This window comes from Myxine glutinosa, chromosome 4 (genome assembly GCF_964187855.1).
Source record: "Myxine glutinosa chromosome 4, kmMyxGlut1.1, whole genome shotgun sequence".
NCBI classification, from domain to species: Eukaryota; Metazoa; Chordata; class Myxini; order Myxiniformes; family Myxinidae; genus Myxine; species Myxine glutinosa.
The window spans coordinates 150,852,179-150,877,388 of NC_136264.1; the positions used below are offsets into that span (position 1 = coordinate 150,852,179).

General features: G+C 45.3%; 1 protein-coding gene across 4 annotated transcripts in view; it reads right to left on the reverse strand.

Annotated features, from left to right (window-relative positions):
- Nucleotides 1–619: 619 nt before the first annotated feature.
- Nucleotides 620–25,210, reverse strand: part of LOC137425405 (mothers against decapentaplegic homolog 3) — a 53,344-nt gene continuing 28,753 nt past the window's right edge. Inside the window, exons 2-6 of one of the 4 annotated variants that reach the window (XM_068113807.2) lie at nt 11,783–11,976; nt 6,725–6,859; nt 4,406–4,465; nt 3,932–3,985; nt 620–3,757 (exon numbers count right to left, since the gene is read on the reverse strand). In XM_068113807.2, the coding sequence (XP_067969908.1) occupies nt 3,699–3,757; nt 3,932–3,985; nt 4,406–4,465; nt 6,725–6,859; nt 11,783–11,976 (502 nt within the window). In that variant the 3' untranslated portion in view covers nt 620–3,698. Of the gene's footprint in view, nt 3,758–3,931; nt 3,986–4,106; nt 4,466–6,724; nt 6,860–11,782; nt 11,977–25,210 lie in introns of those variants that run through there. The other 3 variants (XM_068113810.2, XM_068113806.2, XM_068113805.2) reach the window with 3 other exon arrangements.

Below are 25,210 nucleotides of genomic sequence, written 5' to 3' on the forward strand. Positions count from 1 at the left end.
GATTCGTGAGGAAAGTGAGATAGCAGGCTTATAAACAGGTATTTTGCTTCAACATGTACACAAGAACAGTCAGGTGAATTCGTCACCAGCTGAGAGTATCTATCAAGGAGGTGAGGAAAGGCTTTCACAGAAGATCCAGGCGGAGTGGAGAAATTAAAGAAACAGATAGGAAAGCTAAGATTAGATGAAGCTCCGGAGCCAGATAATATGCACCTGAGAGAATTGAGGGAGGTGGCTGAGCAGGTAAGCGTGATGTCAGCGTTTACCTGACATCAGCGTCTGACATATACCGTGTGTGTGCGTGTGTGTGTGTGCGTGTGTGTGTGTGTGTGTGTGTGTGTGTGTGTGTGTGTGTGTGTGTGTGTGTGTAAGCCAGTAAAGCATACATTCATCACTATTCAGGACAATATAATCTCTCTTTCAGCTAAATATTGTCAAGTGAAAAATAAACGATGAATGCATTGATGAAAAGGCTTGGTGGTAGATTTCACGATCTGTGAATATCTTAAGCTCAAGTGATCCCCCCCCCCCCCCCCCCCCTAAAATTATTCTGGATCCGCCCCTGTAATGATATGCAAAGGTGATGTGACAAGATAAAGCAGAGGGATTCTGGGTCAAATGATCATCCAAGCTCCATCCTTTTTAATATCCACTTCACCAGGTAATGAATGCACATGAGGGAGCTTGCACATACACGGCCTGCTTATCAAATCAGAGACCATCTACGACATTTTTCATTTGGCATCCTCCTGAACAAAACGTGCAAATTATTTCCATTCGTCGTGACGAGTGATTCTTGCAGCAGTGAACAAAAGTACTGAAGCAGCACAATTGCCAAAGCTCAATCAGAAGCAGTTAAATGTAAAGATCTAACAACATTAAAAAGAGACACGACACAGAAGTCTAATAAAATACAAAGATGTGTCTGGTGTGACATTTTAGAATCTTTTTCGAAACTCTGTCCATGGCGGGAAATTGCGGGAAATTGCGGGAAATTACTGAGACCAGAAAGCATCATCATGAAGGATAGTTTTACCACCGAACAAATAACCACGGCCATGCAGGAGGGTTATCATCTTCCAGGTGACGAATTTGGTAAACAATAATATTTAAACATATTATACTTGTCACCTCAAAGTAAACAGACATCCAGCAATCATACACCTCAACATCACCAAATAAATATGTTTAGACTCATGTTTCATCTCAAATGTGTGAAGGATCAATATTCCATATGATAAACGAACCTGGATTAAAGACAGTGAAATCTCGTGTTACATCATTTTACAGAGTTGTGAAATTTTACATTACCCGAATGATAAAAAGGCATCAGTGTTAAAATGAAACCCAGTGACACCGTTTCTGTTTCACTGACTATATCTTCTTTGAGATTATTTATTTCCCATCAAAGAGAATATTTTTACTACGAATATAAAGTACCATCAAAAGTATTCACACCCCTTGACTTCTTCACAATTTGTTGTTACAGCCTGAATTTAAAATGGATTGAATTGAGATTTTTTGTGACTGATCTGCACATAATACCCCAATACCCCATAATATGAAAGGGAAAAGTTTATTTCAGAAATTGTTACAAATTCATTAAAAATGAAAAGCTGAAATGTCTTGAGTCAATAAGTATTCAACCCCTTTGCTATGACACTCCAAATTCAGCTCAGGTGCATCCAATTTCCTTTGATCATCCTTGAGATGTCTTTACAACTTGATTGAAGTCCACCTGTGGCCAATTCAATTGATTAGACATGATTTAGAAAAAAAAACACCTTTCTATATAAGGTCCCACGGGTGACAGTGCATGTCAGAGCAGAAACTCTACCATGAAGTCCGTAGAACTCAGATAGAATTGTGAGGAGGCATAGATCTGGGGAAGAGTATAAAACAATTTCTAGAGTGTTGAAAGTTCTCAAGAGCACAGTGAGCTTCATCACAAGGAAATGGAAAGAATATGGACGACAAAGACTCTTCCTAGAGCTGGCCGTCTGACCAAACAGAGGAAGAAGTACCTTGCTCAGGTAGGTGACCAAGAACCCAAATGACCACTTTGACAGAACAAAAGAGTTCCCTGGCTGAGTTAAGAGAACCTTGGCGGAAGGACAACAGTCTCTGCAGCACTTCACAAATCTAGGCTTTATCGGAGAATGTTCAGACGGAAGCCACTCCTGAGAAAAGCCACAGGACAGCACGCCTGGATTTTGCACAAAGGCACGTGAAAGACTCAGAGGATGAGGCAAAATATTCTGTGGTCTGAGGAGATTAAAATTCAACTCTTTGTGCTGAATGCAAAGCACTACGTCTGGCGGAAACCGAGAACAGCTCATCACCCATCTAACACCATTCCTACCGTGAAGCATGGTGGTGGCAAGATCACGCTACGGGGATGCTTTTCAGCGACAGGAACTGGGAGACCTGTAAGGATAGAGGGGACAATGAATGGAGCCAAATACAGGCAAATCATTGAGGAGATCCTGCTTCAGAAAGCAAAAGACCTTATAAAGTGGCGAAGATTTACATTCCAACAGGACAATGACCCGAAGCATGCCGCAAAAACAACACTGGAATTGCTTCAGATCAAGAACATTAAAGTCCTTGAGTGGCCCAGCCAAAGCCCAGACTTGAATCCCTTTGAGAATCTGTGGAAAGACTTGAATATTGGTGTTCACCAACGCTCCCCATCCAACTTGACAGAGTTTGAGCAAATCTGCAAGGAAGAATGGGAGAAACTCCCCAAATCCAGATGAGCAAAGCTTATCTAGAGACATACCCAAGAAGTCTCGAAGCTGTAATTGTTTCCAAAGGCACATATACGAAGTATTTATTTACCTCTCCCACCACCCCCCCCCCCCCGCCCCACCCCTTCCCATGCCTCCTCCCCCCAAGCCCTCTCCCTCCCACAGATCTCCCGATGTCCCTGCTCTCAAATGTTGTGTTTGTATGCTTTCCCCTCTTTCCCCATCTTGTCTACCGCTCCCCTTATTACGTTTTATGGGTCTGTTTGATTTTGTGTGTGATTAATGCTAGCTCTTTCACGATCTTGTATACAAAAAAAAAAAAAATCTTGTCTGTGGCTGCCTTTTTTTAATAGAAATAGCTCGGCTGGTCTCCCAGTCGTGGTGTGGGGCATATTCCAATACATTATCAGAAAATTTGCCTGTTTGTGGTCCAATGACAATTGGAGCTTCTTGGGATTCGGATCCGACATCTGTTTGATGAGGGCACGTTTGACACTTTGTACTGTGTGCTCAGAAATATTTTGTGTAATATTTTGGAGGCATGGGGGGGGAAAGAAAATGGGGTGCTTGACAAGAGAATAATGGTGAAAATCACAAAATAAAATCTTTATCCACAATTGACCCGCTATCTTGGATCGAAATGGCTTTGGCTCAGATTTTAGGGATTGCCTACCAACGAGTACAGAACACATCCACAAACCCTCTGGTTTTTTGCATCCTCACAGATGAGGTTATCAAAGTTTAACATTGCAAGTGGTTCTCCCTCTGACATAACAAGCAAACATTGGCAAACCAATGTGTCTTCTCGTCATCTCTACAATATGGCTGCGGTTAATGTTTGACAGCAGGCCAAGGCAGAATCGCTCATATTTGGAGGGGTCGGTGAAGCTGTCGATGGTGGGCGAGGGCTGAGACGCGTGGAACGGCTCACCGACGTGCTGGTTAAGCTCATAGTACGATTACGGAGCACCAGAACGCAGGTTCACGGTACGTCCCCGGCTGCAGATCTGAAAAACATCGATGAAAAAGCACACAGACTGGAGGCTCAAAGCGCAAAGAGCAAAGTGACAATATGAAGTAGGTGTAACATCACGAGATAATTTGTTGAAAGACACCACCACGATGACAAAGAGGACACCGGTTCATCAAAAGTCAGAGCCCATTGAAGTTCTCTTACTCACCTTGAATAGAACTGGAAGGAGACACAGGATTTGGATAGAGTTCTGCAGGGGAACCTGAAAGGACAGCATTATATCCAAAAAACCTCCTCCCCCCCCCCCCCCTTCCCACACCTCCTCCCCCCAAGCCCTCTCCCTTCCACACATCTCCCTGCTCTCAAATGTTGTGGTTGTGTGCTTCCCCTTCTCTCCCCATCTTGTCTTCCGCTCCCTCTTTTTATATATTTTGTTTGTCTGGTTGATTTGTTTGTGAAGTAAATGTTTGCTCTTTCACGAGCCTCGATTCAGTATACAAAAAAAAAAGAAAGAAAAAAAAAAACCTTGCATTTTAAAACACGATGAGACAAAATAAATATATCCAACAGGCAGTTTTTATTTCAATTAAATCAAAACGACGATAAAGCAACAAAACATCCGATGGCGATTGAATAAGCAATGCAGAACTCTTGTGGTCCGTTAAGAGGACAAGCCACTTACTCGTGTCCATGCTGTGGTTTATCTGTTGGTCTTTTGTCCCCCAATCTTCACTGATGTAACCTGGAGGTGACATTTCTAAAACTTAGAAAAAGGTAGAGAGGAGACCATGAATACAACTACAGTATAATTGGGAGCGTACCAAACAATGAAGGATTTGATATCGGCGTTCGGGATTATCGACATCAAACGTGAAAATTCAACATTGACCAATCAAAATAAATAATTAATGAAATAAATAAGAGTGCCTTTTGGGAGAGTTCAAAATTATTTTAACCTTGACCTTGCACGATGAGCTCGCAGATACGTACAAGATAGCATCACCATCAAAAAAGTACAAAGGTGTGAGCAATCTGTGAAATTTGTACATGAGAGAAATAATTTCGCTGCACAGAAAAATGAGAACGAATTTGTCCCACAAATCCAGAGGAATTATTATTCGGCAGGAGATGGAACAATCGTGTAGTTTGCAAAGTGTGGTGAAGCAGGGTTCAAAATCCATCAAATATTGTGTTGTTGTAGACCACAGTGTAAGTCATCATGGGGACCACCATTGTCTTCGCTCTCCTGCCATTCTCCATGGAGTCAGCCTTACAACCAACAGCCTGGGGTTTTCACCCCATGCTATTCCCTTCTGTGTGTGTGTGTGTGTGTGTGTGTGTGTGTGTGTGTGTGTGTGTGTGTGTGTGTACGTTTCTGCCATCTTTCCAACGTCAACAGGTTCGCTTAATTGGAAAACACCTGGAGGTGAACTAATGAAGGCACTCACTCCCTTGTTTGGATCATTGCACGTGTTTAGACAAGAAAAAAATCAAACAGGCACGTTACCCAAACGCTCGGGATATGTGCCGTCCAAATTCAACCTTTTAGATCAGTTATTCATGGGATTAATTGTTGGCGTGTGTCAACAATCGCCTTAATCGCGGTTGTGCTTGGTGTGCTTGCCGTACAAGCAACGACGTACAGTGCATTCAGAAAGTATTCAGACCCCTTCACTTTTTTCACATTTTGTTATGTTGCAGCCTTTTGCTGAAATCGTTTAAATTCATTTTTTTCCCTCATCAATCTGCACTCAATACCCCAAAATGACAAAGAGGAAACAGGATTTTAGAAAGTTTTGCAAATTTATTAAAAAGAAAAAACTGAAATATCACATTGACATAAGTATTCAGACCCTTTGCTATGACACTTGAAATTTAGCTCAGGTGCCTCCCATTTCTCTTGATCATCTTTGAGATGTTTCCACACCTTGATTGGAGACCACCTGTGGTAAATTCAATTGATTGGACATGATTTGGAAAGGCACACACCTGTCTATATAAGGTCTCACAGCTGACAATGCATATCAGAGCAAAAACCAAGCCATGAGGTTGAAGGAACTGCCTGCAGAGCTCAGAGACAGGATTGTGTCGAGGAACAGATCTGAGGAAGCCTACAAAATAATCTCTGCTGCATTGAAGGTTCCCAAGAGCACAGTGGCCTCCATAATTCTTAAATGGAAGAAGTTTGGAACAACCAGGAGTCTTCCTGGAGCTGGCCGCCCGGCCAAACTGAACAATTGGGGGAGAAGGGTCTTGGTAATAGAGGTGACCAAGAACTCGAAGGTCACTCTGGCTGAGCTCCAGAGATCCTGTGTGGAGATGGGAGAAACTTCCAGAAGGACAACCATCACTGCCACACTCCACCGATCTGCGCTTTATGGCAGAGTGGCCAGACGGAAGCCTCGCCTCAGTGAAAGACGCATGAAAACCCGCTTGGAGTTTGCAAAAAAGCACCTAAAGGCCTCTCAGACGGTGAGAAACAAGATTCTGTGGGCTTTGTCAGCTGAGGCTGTGACACCAGTGACACCTTACGTGACACCTCGCTGTGGCATTTTGTCAGTTGTGACACCTTATATAGACAGGTGTGTGCCTTTCCAAATCATGTCCAATCAATTGAATTTACCACAGGTGGTCTCCAATCAAGGTGTAGAAACATCTCAAAGATGATCAAGAGAAATGGGAGGCACCTGAGCTAAATTTCAAGTGTCATAGCAAAGGGTCTGAATACTTATGTCAATGTGATATTTCAGTTGTTTTGTTTAAATAAATTTGCAAAAGTTTCTAAAATCCTGTTTTCTCTTTGTCATTATGGGGTATTGAGTGTAGATTGATGAGGGGAAAAATGAATTTAAACTATTTCAGCATAAGGCTGCAACATAACAAAATGTGAAAAAAGTGAAGGGGTCTGAATACTTTCTGAATGCACTGTACATATCTCCAAGCTTCACAGATAACTCCTCAAGGGAGGTCAAACCAAGGACGTTTGGTGTTATGTTTTTACCTGATATGTAGTTTCCCTGAGCCTCCAGGACAATAGAGAGGTTTGTGTTTTCAGGAATCGATGTGGCGTGGTCTTCCTGCTTAGGATGTTCTGCAGGAATCTCTGTATGGTGTGGAACCAATACTGGTGGGTGCACTGGACCACAAAACAAAGTTCGATTTAATCTTTAAATAACATATAATCTTTTAATAATATAAATAACACATACACACACCACCACCACCACCACCACCATAAAATACACATTTCTGCCATAAAGATGAAGCATAATTTATCCCACGCAAACTCCTTTCTCTGCTGTCTGTCCCGGATCTAAGGGTATAACATTGGAGTCATCTCCAAATGACATATACACATTCCCACCTATTCTAATTCCGCACGTATGCTGTACATTGTTTTTCCCTACTCTACGTATTGGTAACTTTCTTTGCATCTCTTGCTCTGCACATCTTATAAATAAGTCATTTTCTGTGTATCTGTGTGTCTGTCCGTGTGACGCACCAATCACACCCAAACTACTGGGCCAATTGCCACCAAACTTGACATATAGACCAAATTGAACCTTCTGTTGAACATAGGCTACTTGTTTTTTTCTAATGACAATTGCTAATGATGATATCGCTAAATTAAATCCAAACTAGAACGACACTCTTCGACGTCACAATGTTGACCGATATGCCTCCGCCCACATTATTACATCATTTTAATACTTGTACCAAGTTTGCTTTAAATCCATTCAGCTGTTCTCAAGTTATCACATTTTTACCTAACATGACCTCTGACCTTTGACATCGGGACCCCCAAAATCTAATCAGTTAATCTGTACATCATTATACATACCTGTACCAAGTTTGAATTAGATCCCTTTAGCCATTCTCAAGTTATAGACCTATAACAGACTTTGACCTTTGACCTTTGCCCCCAAAATTTAATCAATTTATCTTTACAACATTGTACATAATCTTACCAAATTTGGTCAGAATCCCATCACTGGTTCACAAGTTATCATGGTAACAGGATATTTACCTAACATGACCTCTGACCTTAGATCTCGTGACCCCAAAATCTAATCAGTTCATCTTTACCTCATTATACATAACTGCACCAAGTTTGACTAAGATCCCTTCGGCCATTCTCAAGTTATCGTGGACGGACGGACGGACAACCTGGAAACATAATGCCTCGGGCGACTTCGTCAGCGGAGGCATGATTATATTGTTGGGTGTGGCATTCAACCTTTCTTTTTTTTTCCGCCATTTCATTTTCCCCTGTGCAGAATTTTAGCTCACCTGGAACGTAGTTATGGGGAGCTTATGCGATGGCGCGTCGTCCTTCAGTCCGTAAACACTTGCAACTTCTTCTCCAAAACCACTGATGGGATTGTGATCAAACTTGACACAAATTATATTTGGTATTTTGTGACTAAAGTTTGTTCACGACATTAAAAAACATTGAGGTATATTGGGTTTGTTCATGTACACACACAATTATGATGAAACTTGACCACAACCTTCATCACCTGTGATGTACCAATGTTTGGTCATGGCACATCACATATTTAAATGTGAGTAACAATAATGGAAGTCAGACCTAACGATCCATTATTAATATTAAGCCCTTGCCCCCCAAAATAGAGAAGTCAAACTACGCCTTTGGGTCCAGGCACCACCTCCCTCCTTGCCTCCACGGCTCAGTCTCTGCCCCAACCCCACCCAGCTGGCTCTTCCCCTCCACTCCCCCCGCCGGCTCTTCCCCTCCCTTCCCCCCACCGGCTCTTCCCCTCCCCTCCCCCCACCGGCTCTTCCCCTCCCCTTCCCCCACCGGTTCTTCCCCTCCCTTCCCCCACCGGCTCTTCCCTTCACCTCCCCCCGGCTCTTCCCCTCCCTTCCCCCCACCGGCTCTTCCCTTCCCCTCCCCCCACCAGCTCTTCCCTTCCCCTCCCCCACCGGCTCTTCCCTTCCCCTCCCCCACCGGCTCTTCCCCTCCCCCACCGGCTCTTCCCCTCCCCTCCCCCCACCAGCTCTTCCTTCCCCTCTCCCACCGGCTCTTCTCCTTCCCCTCCCCCATTGGCTCTTCCCTCCCCCTCACCCCCCCCCCCCCCACCGGCTTTTCCCTTCCCTCTCCCCACCGGCTCTTCTCCTTCCCCTCCCCCTCCCCCCCCCCCCCCCCCCCCCACTGGCTCTTCCCTTCACCTCCCCACCGGCTCTCCTGTGCTCCCTTCTTCTTTTACGCACACAGCTTTTTATTACAGGAGATCGCATTGATTCACATGTTTGTGTGATCTACTTTCATTATATTAATATAGTTATATTAATATAACTATGAAAATGTACTTTTTTTTTTTGAAACAACGTCGAATCAAACATCATGTTTGGAACTCTGCCATGTTGAACTGTAGCTTTGCAAGTGAAAGTCTGCCATTTGGTTTGCTCGCTCTGGTTTGCACATTTCGCTGATTTCCTGCTTGATTTTCACTTTTATAGAAGACTATTTAAAGGTAAAATTTTGTGGTTGCTGTTTTTGTGCCGCGTTGAAATGTGAAATTTGTGAACAATTCAAATTTATTTTAAAATAACCGCCGTGAGGCCATGCATCACTTTTAAAGGGTACTATATGCTATGCACATGGTCTCGTCTCCTGTCCTCTTTGGGGACTGCTTATTCGTGAGGTTTACTCAACTTGTATTTACATTTTTAGAGGTCCATTGAGGTGCTCCACACAAAATCAAAACAAATCTGGTAAAAAAACATGTTTTAAAATGAAATCACATCGTTCTGTGCGTTCTGCAGGCAAACCTAACAAGTGATTACACGCATGAATGTGCAGGCAAGATTACATTTTTCCTGTGTGGTTTATCTATGTTACACATGCTTGTACTAATGGATGTGCCTGAGGCTGTTACACTTGCGCTAAAATAAGTTTGGGGGAAATCTGAACTTTTTGAGTTTTTGGTGAAGTTATGTTGATTCGGCTACTGTAATTAAAGTTATGTTGGGGTGAATGAAAATGTGCACTGGGAACACATATCCCCACTATAACACAACGTCTATGGGAATATCTTGTCTGCTTAACGTCGTTTTTATTCATGACACACCTTCTATCTAGGAATGCATCTACGACGTCAAGTGGGAACTTGTTGTGGTGTGTTTCAAATGAACAATTATACAATTTATTTCAGAAAATATCACACTTTGCTATTTTTATTACCTCCACCACCGACGGTGGATGGAGGAGGTTATGTTTTCACCCCTGTTTGTCTGTCTGTCTGTTTGTCTGTCTGTGAACAGGATATCTCAAAAATTTGTGGACAGATTCGGCCGAAATTTGGTGGACAGGTTGGATATGTGACATGGACGAAATGATTAGATTTTGGTGAAGATTCGAATGCAGATCCGGATACGAGAATTTTTAAGTGATTCTTCACCATTGAACGATAGGGCTAAAACTGATATATAGTATGTTGTCTCAAAACGTTGGGAATGGATTATGACAAAACTCGGTGGATGAGTTGGTTAGATGACAAGAACAAGCCAATTAGATTTGTCGTTAAGCATACGTATTACAGAAACAACTGAATAAAATTGATAGACAACAGTACCCTACAATTGCCACGTCAGTTCACCACCCTGCCTACATGGGGAGATAAAGAGATGCAGACACATGTATATCGTCTTTTTTGGTGACTAGATGAGCACTGAGGAACAGGGCCGTGGGTGGTAGAGTTGGCGAGGAGGGTGGCCGAGTACGTGTGCACCACAAATATTTAAAATTCAGGTGCGCAATACTTTGACATCATGACATCAAATGGTGCCGATAGCAGCTTGCAACGCTGGGCATTATATGAAGCCAATAGGTGCGGAAGGGTTAATAAAAAGTTCAAATTTTCGATAAATGTAGCTTCACAGAGCGGCATGTTTAGGAAACGCAGTCAGTGCAAATGGCCCGTTTCGCTAAATGTGAGCTAGATACCTATATAAATAGGGGTATGTACTTATTAATATAAAGTCAATTAATAACATTACTGGTAAATTGAATTGATAATATAAAATATAAATAAAATTACTCCAATGCAGCAACTAAAAACAGTCTAAAAATCAATAAGCAGTATCACTATCAAATATCAATGACAATAAAATCAAATAAATCCAGCAAATCTACTGGTCACAATGAAATGGAAACAAGATATGATCGGAGAAAATATTTCTTCCATATGTATACCATCAAGCCAGCTGCGTTAATCATCTCCTGCATTAATCCCTTTTGGTGTTTATCACTTATCAAGTTGGTCTGAATGGATAAACACTGTAGGCCATTAACACATAATTAGGGGCAGATAAAATAGAACAACATTAGAAAGGATTAACTCAGGAATAATTTAGCAGATAAATTAACATCATGTCATCAAACCATTGGTGGGGGAATTAGGATTAGCTCTGTGGTCTGGACTGATGATGCATGAGGTCGGGATGTGGACCGCAGTCCACCTTTTGAGGGTCCTTGCCCCTTGGCCTATACAATCCTGTACTATTCTCCTCTATAATTTATTTTGACCAATTCCAAAAATTCAGAAATAAAATCAAGTGTCCCAAGATTTTTGGCTCCGATTCCAACATTATTTTATGTGCCTCACACCCATATTTTATTGTATACATGTGCTAAATATGGAAGAAATTCATCAAGTCATTTCCGAGTACACACTCTGGACAGACGCAAGGACGGACAAGACCCAAAATGTAAGCCCACAAGCAGGCTGAAGCCCCGTCGGGGGATAGAGATTTCTAACCGAAGCTAAGAGAGTTTGAAATTTGTGGTGTGTTTTAATCCAAACAATTCAAATTTCTGGGGAAAAAAAGTTGTTCTGAGTGAAAATACCAGAGTAGAAAGAACATTGTGGAAGCCACCTCGTATACAAGCTCTTCTTATTCATGAAATAAAATGTAAACAAGTAAATTATTGAATGCACTGACCGACTTGTCAAACATTTAAAATACAACAAACGACCTGTTCAAACAGCAGGCATCGTTTCCCCACCTGGATGGAGTGGGATCGCACTCTTACCTGGCGGCTCGACGCGTTGGTAGTGATACGGGTTGACGCAGACCTCGTCCTTCTTGAGTTGGAATGCGAATTCACAAATGTTGACAGCACGCAACTCGTGGTGGCTGTGAAGGTCAGGCCATCGCCACAGACGGCAATAGATGACGTGCGGGAGGCCCTTACGATGGGACACCTGCAATCGGCCGTCGAGCGACCTGCCGCCACACAGAGTCGCATAGTGGGTAAAAAGAAGACCACATCATTCATTCGACTCTGCTCGAAGTAGGAATCAACATAAAGAGCAGGCTTCCCAAAATGGGTGCCTTGAACCCAGGGGCCGACAGTGCATTCAGAAAGTATTCAGACCCCTTCACTTTTTTCACATTTTGTTATGTTGCAGCCTTATGCTGAAATCGTTTAAATTCATTTTTTCCCTCATCAATCTCCACTCGATACCCCATAATGACAAAGAGAAAACAGGATTTTAGAAAGTTTTGCAAATTTATTAAAAAATAAAAAACTGAAATATCACATTGACATAAGTATTCATACCCTTTGCTATGACACTTGAAATTTAGCTCAGTTGCCTCCCATTTCTCTTGATCATCTTTGAGATGTTTCTACACCTTGATTGGAGACCACCTGTGGTAAATTCAATTGATTGGACATGATTTGGAAAGGCACACACCTGTCTATATAAGGTCTCACAGATGACAATGCATATCAGAGCAAAAACCAAGCCATGAGGTCGAAGGAACTGCCCGCAGAGCTCAGAGACAGGATTGTGTCGAGGCACAGATCTGGGAAAGCCTACAAAAAAAAATTCTGCTGCATTGAAGGTTCTCAAGAGCACAGTGGCCTCCATAATTCTTAAATGGAAAAAGTTTGGAACAACCAGGACTCTTCCTCGAGCTGGCCGCCCGGCCAAACTGAGCAATCGGGGGAGAAGGGCGTTGGTAAGAGAGGTGACCAAGAACCCGATGGTCACTCTGGCTGAACTCCCGAGATCCTGTGTGGAGATGGGAGAAACATCCAGAAGGACAACCATCATTGCAACACTCCACCGATCTGGGCTTTATGGCAGAGTGGCCAGACGGAAGCCAAACAGTTCAATCTTGGTTTCATCAGACCACAAAATCTTGTTTCTCACAGTCCGAGAGTCCTTTCGGTGCTTTTTTGCAAACTCCAAGCGGGCTTCATGTATCTTTCACTGAGGAGAAGCTTCCGTTACCTGGACCTCCAATATCTTTACCCCCTGTTGCTCCGCACCACCGCCCTGGTGCTGCACAAGTTCCAATTCCTCCACTTGCTGATGCATTGCGGCATCCACACCAGCCCTACAACCTTCCAGGTCTTTCTTAGCCAAACATTCCCCATTTACTTCCAAATCTTCCCCATTTACTTCCACAAATGCCCTCTCCTGTGCCCGAAACACATCAGCTTGGGTCTCACACTCTTCCATTCCCACTGTTAATTCCCCCCATGTTGATTCAAATTCTTCCACCCATGGCTTCTCCTGTGCCCCACCTGGGTCATTCTTTTGTTATTTCTTTATTTCATTCGTTTGTTCACATTGGGTTTTCATTTCTCTAGTCATTCCTTTCACCAGTTCACTACAGGCATCCAATTGGGCCCCAATTGTTCACCCATTACATTCATATCTCCCCTGGTTCGTTCACCCTGGACATCGATTTTGTTATTCTGGGCATCCATTTTGTTATTCATTTCTCCCCTTAATTCCAGCATTTCGTCACTCATTCCCTTCATAAAATTTACTACGGCCTGGAAAGCGTCCGTTCCCATTGTTCCCGGCTCCCCGTTAGGGGAAGGGGATGGGCTGATACTCGGGACGGGGAGGTTTCACTCCTAACCTCTAATTCCCCTATATCTGGCTCACTTCCAGAGCCTTCAGGCTCCCACACCAGTTCTTCCATATCACTCATCCCCTCCATCCGCTGTGAGGAATTAGTTCTCCCGCCCGCGTATTTTTACCTCAGACCAATTTTTTTTTTTATTTAGCGACGTGCTGTTTGCACTCTTCCCGACACCAATCGTCAAGGCCCCGTGTGCGCAGTCCGGACAGGGCGGCGTTCTTTGTGGGAAGAAGGCCGCAGTCCACTCGTTTGCGTTCTGCTAGGCCTCGCCGGGCGTCTCGCTCACCCCGGCCTTGTCACGCTGCAGTGGCAAGCCGCGACCATCCATGCGTCGTCCGCATGGAGAACCGCAGTTCCCAGGTCGCAGCTCTTCCTGTTGCCTCTGCATGTCTCCCGGTGGTGTCTCCGACACGGTCGGTCCAAGCACAATCGTTTTCAGGGTCCAGAACAAGAAAGCCAAAAGGGAGAAGAGAGACAAGAGTGCAAGAGCGACAATGGAGCCAGAGGGAAAATGGAGCAAGAGTGAAAATTCCAGTCAGACCTGGTTTTTACGTCCTCGTTCTCACATCATTGGTGCTTCTTTTCCAATCAGCATGTCCCTTCTTACCCCAGCCTTCATGTTGGTCAACTCCCGCCCAATCACTGCCCTTCTGGGCATGGCTCTCGGCCTGCCTGACCTTCATGGTGATGTAGATGCTGGTGTCCCATCGGCAATGCTCAGAACTGGCTTCCGGTTGGTTTTCATTGTTATTATTTAATGTAGTTTATGGGCACTTCCTGCGATAGTGTCTATGGTGCGGTGCCAAAAGAAACAAAGGATAAATCACATAGGGAACGACGAACAGGGAATTACTTAACCTAATCCCTGAGCTAAATAACATGCCCCACCCCCTCGTGACGGGGACAAATATAAAACTTCATCCGACATCCGTGCTAAACAGGTCCTCTACTTATTACATTGTAGTGGTTCTTCTTCATGACAGTCGGAGCATGCTACCTACACAAATCTACCTGGTCTAAAGTCATCTCTACCCCACCGACATAACATATATATATATACAGACTTGGCATTTAATATGGAATTTTTTTTTTTTCTTGACTTGGGTTTACTTTCTTAACTCAGTATATCAATCTGGTGAGTTTCTTTTACACTTTGGTGATTTATTTGTTAAAAGAACCATGTCACTGATTGTCTGTCGCAGCAAGAAATCAACAACAGGATTATATCACAGGTGGCATGGCAAAATGTACAAACAGGTGCATTTGATGATTGGCTTCACAGTCGGGTATACAAGGTTTGTTGCGTTCTGTATTAGTGGAAAACACCTGCTGCACGTCTCCAAAAATTATTGCCGCTTCCTCTGGAGATGGTCCGTCAACTCGACAATGCTGTTTGTCATGGAGTGGTGGCTTTACGAAATTACGGCATGAAATAGCGTGCTATTGCTCGGCAGTATGGCATCACTCAAGGTCAGGTGTCAAAGATCCTGAAACGAAATGCTCAGAGGGGTGTCCCTACTCCAATATCGAGGCCAGGACGTCCCCGCAGAACCACAAGGAGGGATGATCGCCGGCTGCACCAGTTAGTCCGCAATGGCCGTACCAAGTCAGCTAATCGGCTTAGGGCTGAGTGGCAGCAACTGACAAATGTGCCTGTATCCAGAAGGCTAGTCAACCAACGACTGGTTCAAGCAGGCTATCGTGCCAGGCATCCCCTGAGAAAGCCATGCCTGACCAGACAACACCGCCAGCGCCGATTGCAGTGGGCCAGAGAGCACCGTCAATGGCAGCCAGGACACTGGAATCACGTGATCTTCAGTGACGAGTCTAGATTTCTGGTCTATCGTCAAGATGGCCGCGTCCGAGTGCGCAGACAAGTGCATGAAGCCTACAACAAAGATTGTATAGTGCCAAGATTCCAAGCTGGAGGTGGTGGGGTGACCGTTTGGGTTGCTTTTCATGCAGGGGGCAAAACTGACCTGGTTGTTCTGAATGGAAACCTGAACCAGTTCAAGTACAGGGCCATTCTGGAAGAAACATTGCTTCCATTTGCTCGTGCAGCCTTTCGAGGAAACTTTGTCTTCCAAGATGACAATGCACGGCCTCATCGTGCTCGCATGATCCAACACTTTCTTGCTGACCGTGGTGTAGAGCATATGGAGTGGCCTGCCATGTCCCCGGATATGAATCCAATAGAGAACTTGTGGGCAGAATTAACGCGTCAAATCGACCACTTGGACCAGCAGCCGACCTCTGTGCGTGAATTGCAGCAGGCTGTTGTCACTGCATGGCAAGCGATTCCTGTCCAAACATTGGCAAATCTCGTGAACAGCATGACTCAACGTGTACGTGCTCCACTGAATGCTTGTGGGGGTTACACGAAGTACTGAACTGTAATTTTACTGTCCGTAATCCCAGTCGTAATTTAACTTTTGTTTTTGTTAAAAAAAATTTTGGCTAATGTGCAAAATAAAGAGATACTTCTGGAAAACGTACAGAAGTTTAACACAGTACTGTCCATGAATTGAGTTCGATATCAGTTTACATCACTTTCAAGGATCAATTTATTTGTTTCGAAATGTCAAATGTGGTTTTTGTTTCTTTTAAAGGTCACATTAACAAAATCTAGAATAATTTCAACATAATTCCAATGAACTTTTGGTTCTAGGACATCTTGAAAAGTAAGTTCACCCCCACAAAAAAAATATTCCATATTAAATGCCAAGTCTGTATGTATATATATATATATATATATATATATATATATATATATATATATATATATATTGTAACGAATTTGAGAAGTGTAACGGCTTTGAAGAGTGTAGCAATTTTGGAGGAAGTGCAACGAATGTGAAAAGTATGGTTTTGTTGTGTGTAACACCCTCGTAATGTAAATAATGGTCGCAGCCGTCCTCCTAGTTAATTCCATGAAACTTACACACAGGCCACGATATATCTTGTTAAATAGTGTATTTCCTTATTCTATGTAGGCTAAATATGTGTTTCCCACTAGATTGACTCTGCATTGTATCAAACGAAATAAGCGTAGGCCCTTTCAATTTCCCCAATCATCTCCGCTTTCCAAAGTTCCTTTCAAAAGCGGTGCGAGTGGTGTTCAATCCCGCAAGCCGCCATTGCCCATGTGCTCATCTCGGAGAAGAGGGGGGTAGGAGCCGCCAACTCACAGGCGTGGCACGTCGTCATGATCAAAGGAGGAATCGGACAGCCCTAACAGCCAACCAGCACCGCGGTTAGCGACCCGGTAGGCGTGCCCTCGCAGCCGGCGGCTTGATTCCGCCCCGAGTAATAAAAGCGACTGGGAGGGACTGCTTCAGGAGATGAGAGAAGAGGTGACATGCGAGAGGAGCTGTGAGCTGAGCTGTGAGCGGTCAGATGAGAGACGCTCCAAGCCAAAAAGGAGAGGTACTCGGAGAGGAAACCAGCTTTGGAGAGACGCGCTGAGAGGAGGGAGATGGCTCCACCAGAAGGAGAGGAGCAGGTGTGACCGAGCCAGCGCGTGACGTCTACAGCATCAGCAGCGTCGACGCGACCGAGGGTTTTCCCGCCAAAAACGCGAAGAATTGAGAGCTGCTACCTCCAGCCCTGCCGGTTGCAGGGACCTGACCCTGCCTCCCTCTCCAGCAACCCACCTCCGCCATCCCTGCCTGCAATTTCCCCCATGTAAGTGTGAACGTCGTCTGTCTTGAATGTTGTCCTGGGGTTAAGTAAATTGAATAGTATAAGTTAACGATTCACTGTGTGACTGCTTCTTCCATCCATTGCTTGTGTGTGTATAATAAATCTGTTCTTCCTCCGTACTCTGTCTTCTTCTCTTTTCCTTCTCTTTCGGTCGCTTTAGAGGTTTCCCGATTGAATATCTGTGGTGCGATCTGGTCAACGTCGGGTGGAATCGGGCCAATTGGGGATCCTGTAACGGTCGCGGTTGGACCATCCGCTCGGCCCATCATAACATCTAAACCGCGTCTGTAACAATTGGTGTCTGGGAGTGGGATTCGAGGCCCGAACCAAATTTTTAAAACGTGTAGAAAAAAATTTTTTGGTCAAAATTACGAGCTGCCGAAATTTTGTTTTATAAAACCCGAATTTTGAGATCGCGCCATGGACAATCAAGGCGATCGGATGTCGGTGGGGGAGATAGACGGGTTAGGGGTAACCCAGGACTTAGGGGAAGAAAGGGAGGAGGAGAGCAATGAGGAGGCGGTTGAGGGGGTATCAGACGCACAAAATGGCGTCCTCGCGCACGAGGCTTCAGGCGCGCAAAATGGCGTCCTCGCGCACGTGGGTGTAGCGGCACCAAATTTTGCCACGCCCGCGACCGTAGCAGCGCCACCGGTGGATTTGAACCTTTTTATGATGCAAATGAAGGCCCTTATGGAAAAGAATAGTGAGCAAATGAGGGCTGATAGTGAGCGATTGGGTGAGCGATTGGAGGGCCAAATGGGGGTAATGGGGAACCGGATGGATGCTCGGAGTGAGCAAATTGAAGCAACAATAAACGGAATGAGGGCCGATAGGAAGGAAAGGGAGCAGAGGGACAGAGACCGCAAGTTGGGCGAAAGGGTCCCAGGGGTGCACGAGGAGGTAAAGCGGGTCGAAAAGCGCTGGTTGAGCGAAGCGGAAGAAAGCACGGGTACAATGACGGGGGTAGAAATCGCGACACGGGGTTTGGAAAAGCCGGCGACCGATGAGGTAGAGGGTGTTTTATTAAAGCCAGCGGTTGTCGAGGTAAATAAAGAAAAAGCAGTGCTTGACGGAGGTAGCCCGGGAATTGCAGGGAGAAATGGAATATGTACAAAGTCCCTGCTCAAATCATGATGATGTACTCGCTAATCCAAATGGAAGTTTACAGGTTCGCGTGGAGAAAAGGATCCCCCAGGTGAGTCGTGCTGTTGTGTATTGTGCTGGGAGATTTTGTAAAAGGATGTTTAGCGACAAAAGAATTGTCGCGCGCTTGGGATCGAGGAAGCATCCGGGCGTTGGTGAAGGGTCCCGTGTGAGTGGAAATGGCACGCGTGTGAGGAAAAAGTGTGCGTCGGCGAGTGGGTGTGTTATAAAGTGTGGGAGTGAAACCGAGTGCGAGCGAGAATGCACGTCGGGGTGTACGGAGTGTGACACGGAGAGTAATGTGGTGGTGGAACGCGTGCGAGGAAGCACACCTGAGTTGGTGGTAGCGCGGGTGTGGGAGAGCCCATGTGAGCGCGTTAGTGGGTGGATGCAAGAGTGCACGCCCATGGTGAGTGTTACGGAGGACGTAACGGAGAAGAGGTGTGGACCAAAGTGTGCGCAAGAGTATGCGCGAGAGGTGTGGTGTGTAACAGGGAAAGCGTTGGTGGATTGTACGGACGGCGTTGGAATGCCGGGTTTTGTGAGGGTGAAAGGGGTAGCGTATGCGTGTGAGCATGCAAGTGAAGCATCGACGGTAACCGGGTTAGCGGTTAGGGCGACGGATAGCCGATGCGAGCGCTCGGGGCGCGGCGTGCTTTGTTGGATGCAGGGCCCGGCGCGGATCGAAGCTGCGTCGTTTCTCTTCGAAGCGTCGTTGCCGATTCGGGCTTGGCCCCGCCCCGCACGGTCGAGTCCGGGCCTTGTCGGGCGAGGCGACCGGTCCGGTTCAAGGGCGAGTGGGAGGCAGCGGAACGGTGCCCCCTCGTGGGGACGGGGTTCCGACCGGGGGAGATTGAGCCATCGGGCCCGGGACCGCAAGGTGCCGCGCCGAGATGGTGCGTGGAACCTCGGCCCAACCAAACCACCTCCCTTGAACCGAAAGCCGGACGGATTCAACCTGCAGGTGACCAAACCACCCGAATTCATTGCTCGGCTTTACGAACCGAGTTTAATGATGTCACGACACACCGAGGCTAGGATATAGTGGACTGTGATGATGGTGATAGTGATAGTGAGCGTGATTTGATACGAAATTTATAATAGTGGGTAGAATTGGCAGTAAATGGAAAATTTTTGATTTGTTGGATTTGGACGAGCGAAATTGATAGTAGGACCTCCCCGATGTGGTGGGATGGCAAATCCACCATCCCTCACAGGTGGGGCAAAGGAGCACTAGATTATGGGGTGTATGGCAGTGAAAACTAGCCCGGGTGGGTTAGGATATTGTGTGTAGGGCCCTAGAAGATGACATTAGGTAACGTTAAGGTTAGTTAGTGACAAGGATACCTGTAGTGGGGACGCAGGTAGATTAGTATGGATTATAATGACGAGGGAGCGCAATAGTTTAAAGGGACGACTGGGAAGCGCAAGTTTCAGAGGGGAGTAGTTAGATGAGATGATGCCGTGTGTTTGAGGATTGAACAGGTGTGATTGCACAGGTGTGCAACTGAACAGGTGAATGGAGCAGTGTATGAGGGAGTAGTGGTGATTGTGTGTTGTGCTGACCAAATGGTCCAGGAAGAAAGGAGGGTGCAGGTGGCACCAGGTGTGAGGGCACAGGTGTGCAACAACAGGTGTATGTGGCTGTGTGGAATAAATGGTAGTGTGGAATAAATGGAGTATTGGAATGGATGGTCGTGGAGTGAGTATGGTGGAAATTGTGGAGTGGAGTGGATGGTGCGAAGGTGTGAATGGGGGAAGAGTGGACCCCCATCACGGATACCCGGGGCGGGTAGTGTAAGTGTTAGGTAGCGGGTATAGGTAAATTGTGGTTGGATATTGGCATCTGTGGTGCGGGTGACAGAATGGTATTTGGATGGGTGCATTAGTGTTGTGGAAATGGCTGGGCGTGTAGCCTGTTAGTGTGTGTAGTTGGTTTGGGCACTCCACCACTGTGAGGATGTCGGCCAGGTGAGGCCGCAGGTGGGCTCTGGGAGCCGGTAGTTGTGGATGGGGCCCGAGGATCCGGAGGACGGACCCGGGTAGCCCAGTGCCAGAGGGCACCAAGGGGTGACAGAGCCAGGAGGGGCCTTCCCAAATTAGATAGGTTAGGTAAGGAGCAGGTAAGCTCGGGTGGCAACTACAGTGGTGGAGGTGTGCAGGTGGGTAGACCTGCTGGGAGAGCTACACGTCACAGCCCAGAAATTGTGCGAGGGCACCGGGAGATGAATCGGGGGAGTGAGACCCCAAATTGAGAAGCACCACAGTTTGGTCAATGGGAATTGGTTTTTAGAACCCATAGAGTAAGTTGGCCAATGGATTGGCAGGGAAAGACCCCGGGTAGTGTAAAGTGTGTTAAGGTCATTTAGAGGACTAGGGCATGCCCGTACTATATATAAGCTAGGACGTGCCCGTACGTGGGTGCCCGTTCCTTGCCAAAAAAAAAAAAAAAAAAAATTTGTGTAGGGGTGTGTGTGTGTAAACATCCTAGGGCGTGCCCGTACGTGGGTGCAAATAAACATGCGTGCAAACAACAACAACAAAAAAAAACTTTGAAACCACATGGCAGTAACGACCACAGAACCCCCCCCTCTATTTACATGAATGGTTTGGTCCATTCGCAACGACCACAGAACCCCCCCCCTCTATTTACATGAAATGGTTTGGTCCAAAGCGAACGGCTTGCGGTTTTTGGTAAAGAAATCGCCATAGCTCGGTAACTACTTGTCCGATTAATTTCAAACCTTGAAAAGGCACATCCTCGGGTCCCCAGCAATATACCTGGCAAGTTTCAAGTATATCGGACCGGTAGTTGTCGAGAAACAGCGGTCACAGACAAACATACACACATACACACATACAAACACACATACACACATACACACAGAGATTAATGGAATTATAGATAGATAGTTAGGATTGGAGTCTCCTCGCACCATCTGCACCCACTCACCTGAGGTGACAGGTACTCCACACCATGCCATGTTTTGATTATTTTTTACTGTGCAAATGTTTGGATTGTGAGACGCATCATGACATGGGTATGACATTGTGCTTGATGTTCCATCTCTTCCTCCTTATGAGGATTGATGACGAATTGGGTGATGGCAAATTTTGGATAGAGGGATTGGAGACGAATTTGGTGTAGAAGGGAAAGATGGGGAAGACAAGACGTAGTGACGAATTTGTAAAGGGGTAAATTCTTGTAAATATGGGGTAAGGGCAAGGGTAGTGTAGGTCACAGGGGGGGTGACGTACGGTAGGGACGAGTTTTTCTCACTTCGCTCTCCGTACGCACTTCACCCTGCATTGCCTTTATTGACGTGTACCCTTGTGACCTTACCCCTCGCTCATTTGCCTTCCCCCCTTTTGTCTCCCACTTGAGGACCTGTGCGCCATTGGGTGCCGAGGGGAGCGTGCGTGAGGTGGCCATTGTGCGCACGAGATTCCCAGAACCAGCATGCATTGCGTTGATGTACCACTTTATGGACCGCTGTTCTGCGGCCAAGTACCACTTGATGGACCCCAGGTTCTGGGGCAGGGCACCTCTGTTGGAGACCGGCCATAGTGGCCAGGGAATCTTGCTTGCGGACCTCGGTAAGGTGGCACCTATGCCAAACAGGTGGACCACCCTTAGTTGGCCCCTGTTGCCCTAAATAAAAATGGACACGGTTTGTGCTTTTTATATTTCCAAGTAGGCCGCATGAAGCCAGAAGACGTCGGGAAGAACATCGGCCCAGCAGAGAAAGAGAAGACCACCACCAGTTGTTTTGTTGTGTTTATTATGAACCATGGTGACTGTGCACCGAGTGGTGCTTTTGGTGCTTTGTGGTGCTTGTGGTGATTTTGGTGCTTTTGGGTGCTTTGGTGGTATTGGTACTGGTGCATCGATGCAATGCGTGCTGTCTCCTCCCTCCCAACAGGAATTTCTTTTTCTTGTTCCCTAAAAAAAACAAAAAAAAACACAGGTCCTGGGTTGCGTTGTAAATAAGAAATAACGTCACTGTAAATAATGCTCCCCACCGTAAATGTATAGTTTGAGAATAATTCCGTAATTCGGTTAGCTGTGGGCTTGAGTCTGTTAGACAGGGTGCAATGTAATAGGGGGACATACTTATTTGTGTTTTAAGATTGTCACACTCAGGGTCAGGTTAATTGTAGAGGGAATTACACCTACGTGTCACACTAAGTTAAAGTTTTGTAGGCCCGAGAACGGGCCTGAAGAAAGGACGGTGCAGTGTAACGAATTTGAGAAGTGTAACGGTTTTGAAGAGTGTAGCAATTTTGGAGGAAGTGTAACGAATGTGAAAAGTATGGTTTTGTTGTGTGTAACACCCTCGTAATGTAAATAATGGTCGCAGCCGTCCTCCTAGTTAATTCCATGAAACTTACACACAGGCCACGATATATCTTGTTAAATAGTGTATTTCCTTATTCTATGTAGGCTAAATATGTGTTTCCCGCTAGATTGACTCTGCATTGTATCAAACGAAATAAGCGTAGGCCCTTTCAATTTCCACAATCATCTCCGCTCTCCAAAGTTCCTTTCAAAAGCGGTGGGAGTGGTGTTCAATCCCGCAAGCCGCCATTGCCCATGTGCTCATCTCGGAGAAGAGGGGGGTAGGAGCCGCCAACTCACAGGCGTGGCACGTCGTCATGATCAAAGGAGGAATCGGACAGCCCTAACAGCCAACCAGCACCGCGGTTAGCGACCCGGTAGGCGTGCCCTCGCAGCCGGCGGCTTGATTCCGCCCCGAGTAATAAAAGCGACTGGGAGGGACTGCTTCAGGAGATGAGAGAAGAGGTGACATGCGAGAGGAGCTGTGAGCTGAGCTGTGAGATGAGAGATGCTCCAAGCCAAAAAGGAGAGGTACTCGGAGAGGAAACCAGCTCTGGAGAGACGCGCTGAGAGGAGGGAGACGGCTCCACCAGAAGGAGAGGGGCAGGTGTGACCGAGCCAGCGCGTGACGTCTACAGCATCAGCAGCATCGACGCGACCGAGGGTTTTCCCGCCAAAAACGTGAAGAATTGAGAGCTGCTACCTCCAGCCCTGCCGGTTGCAGGGACCTGACCCTGCCTCCCTCTCCAGCAACCCACCTCCGCCATCCCTGCCTGCAATTTCCCCCGTGTAAGTGTGAACGTCGTCTGTCTTGAATGTTGTCCTGGGGTTAAGTAAATTGAATAGTATAAGTTAACGATTCACTGTGTGACTGCTTCTTCCATCCATTGCTTGTGTGTGTATAATAAATCTGTTCTTCCTCCGTACTCTGTCTTCTTCTCTTTTCCTTCTCTTTCGGTCGCTTTAGAGGTTTCCCGATTGAATATCTGTGGTGCGATCTGGTCAACGTCGGGTGGAATCGGGCCAATTGGGGATCCTGTAACGGTCGCGGTTGGACCATCCGCTCGGCCCATCATAACATCTAAACCGCGATCCGTAACAATATATATATATATATATATATATATATATATATATATATATATATATATATATATATATATCTTCTATCCATCTATCTTCTATCTTCTATCTTCTTGGATTTTTAAAATTTATTTATTATTATTATATTTATATTATCTTCTATATATATATAAAAGAAAGTTTTTGTTTGTTTGTTTGTCTGCACATGCTAATCTCCTGAACGGTGAAAGATAGGAGGGAACCTCTGAAACGAAAAATGTCGGGACGGGCCCCGGGAAGGTTATAGGCTAGGTGGTGAGGCCGGTTGAGGCCGCCTCGGCTGGGCTGGGCCCATTTCGCAATTAAAAGCTGAGCTGAATTATAGTAGTCAATCTTCTACGGCCACGAGTAAAAGGTGAATTAAAGTAGTAAATTCATTCAAAAATAACTAAAAATGTCGGGATGGGCCCCAGGAAGGTTATAGGCTAGGTGGCGAGGCCGTCTCGGCCGGGCTGGGCCCATTTCACATTTAAAAGCTGAGCTGAATTATAGTAGTCAATCTTCTATGGCCGCAAGTAAAAGGTGAATTATAGTAGTAAATTCATTCAAAAAGAATTTAAAATGTCGGTACAGGCCCCGGGAAGTTTATAGGCTAGGTGGCGAGGCCGTTTGAGGCCGCTTCGGCTGGGCTGGGCCCATTTCGCAATTAAAAGCTGAGCTGAATTTTCGTAGTCAATCTTCTATGGCCACGCGTAAAAGCTGAATTATAGTACAGTAGTAAATTCATTCAAAAAGAACTAAAGAACGCCGGGTGCTTTCGGCTAGTGTGTGTGTATATATATATGTATATATATATATATATATATATATATATATATATATATATATATATATATATATATATATATATATATATATATATATATATATATATATATAGATATATATATATATATATATATATATATATATATATATATATATACATATATATATATATATATATATATATGATTGCGGCGGTTGGGATTAAAATCAAATGAATCCATTTTGAGTTCTCCAACTCTCATGCAGAAACGTACCAGAGAAACTGCGTCACCAAGCATATAAATTATTACCTCGGTTGCTGTCACTTGGGTATATATTCTTACTTTAGGTTTGCGATGTATCCGTTTAGCCTAATTTTTTTTTTTTTTTTTTTTTTTTTTTTGTATACAAGATCGAGGCTCGTGAAAGAGCTAACATTAATCACACAGAAAGACAAACCGACACATAAAACATATAACATGGGGAGCGGTAGACAAGATGGGGAGAGAGGGGGAAGGA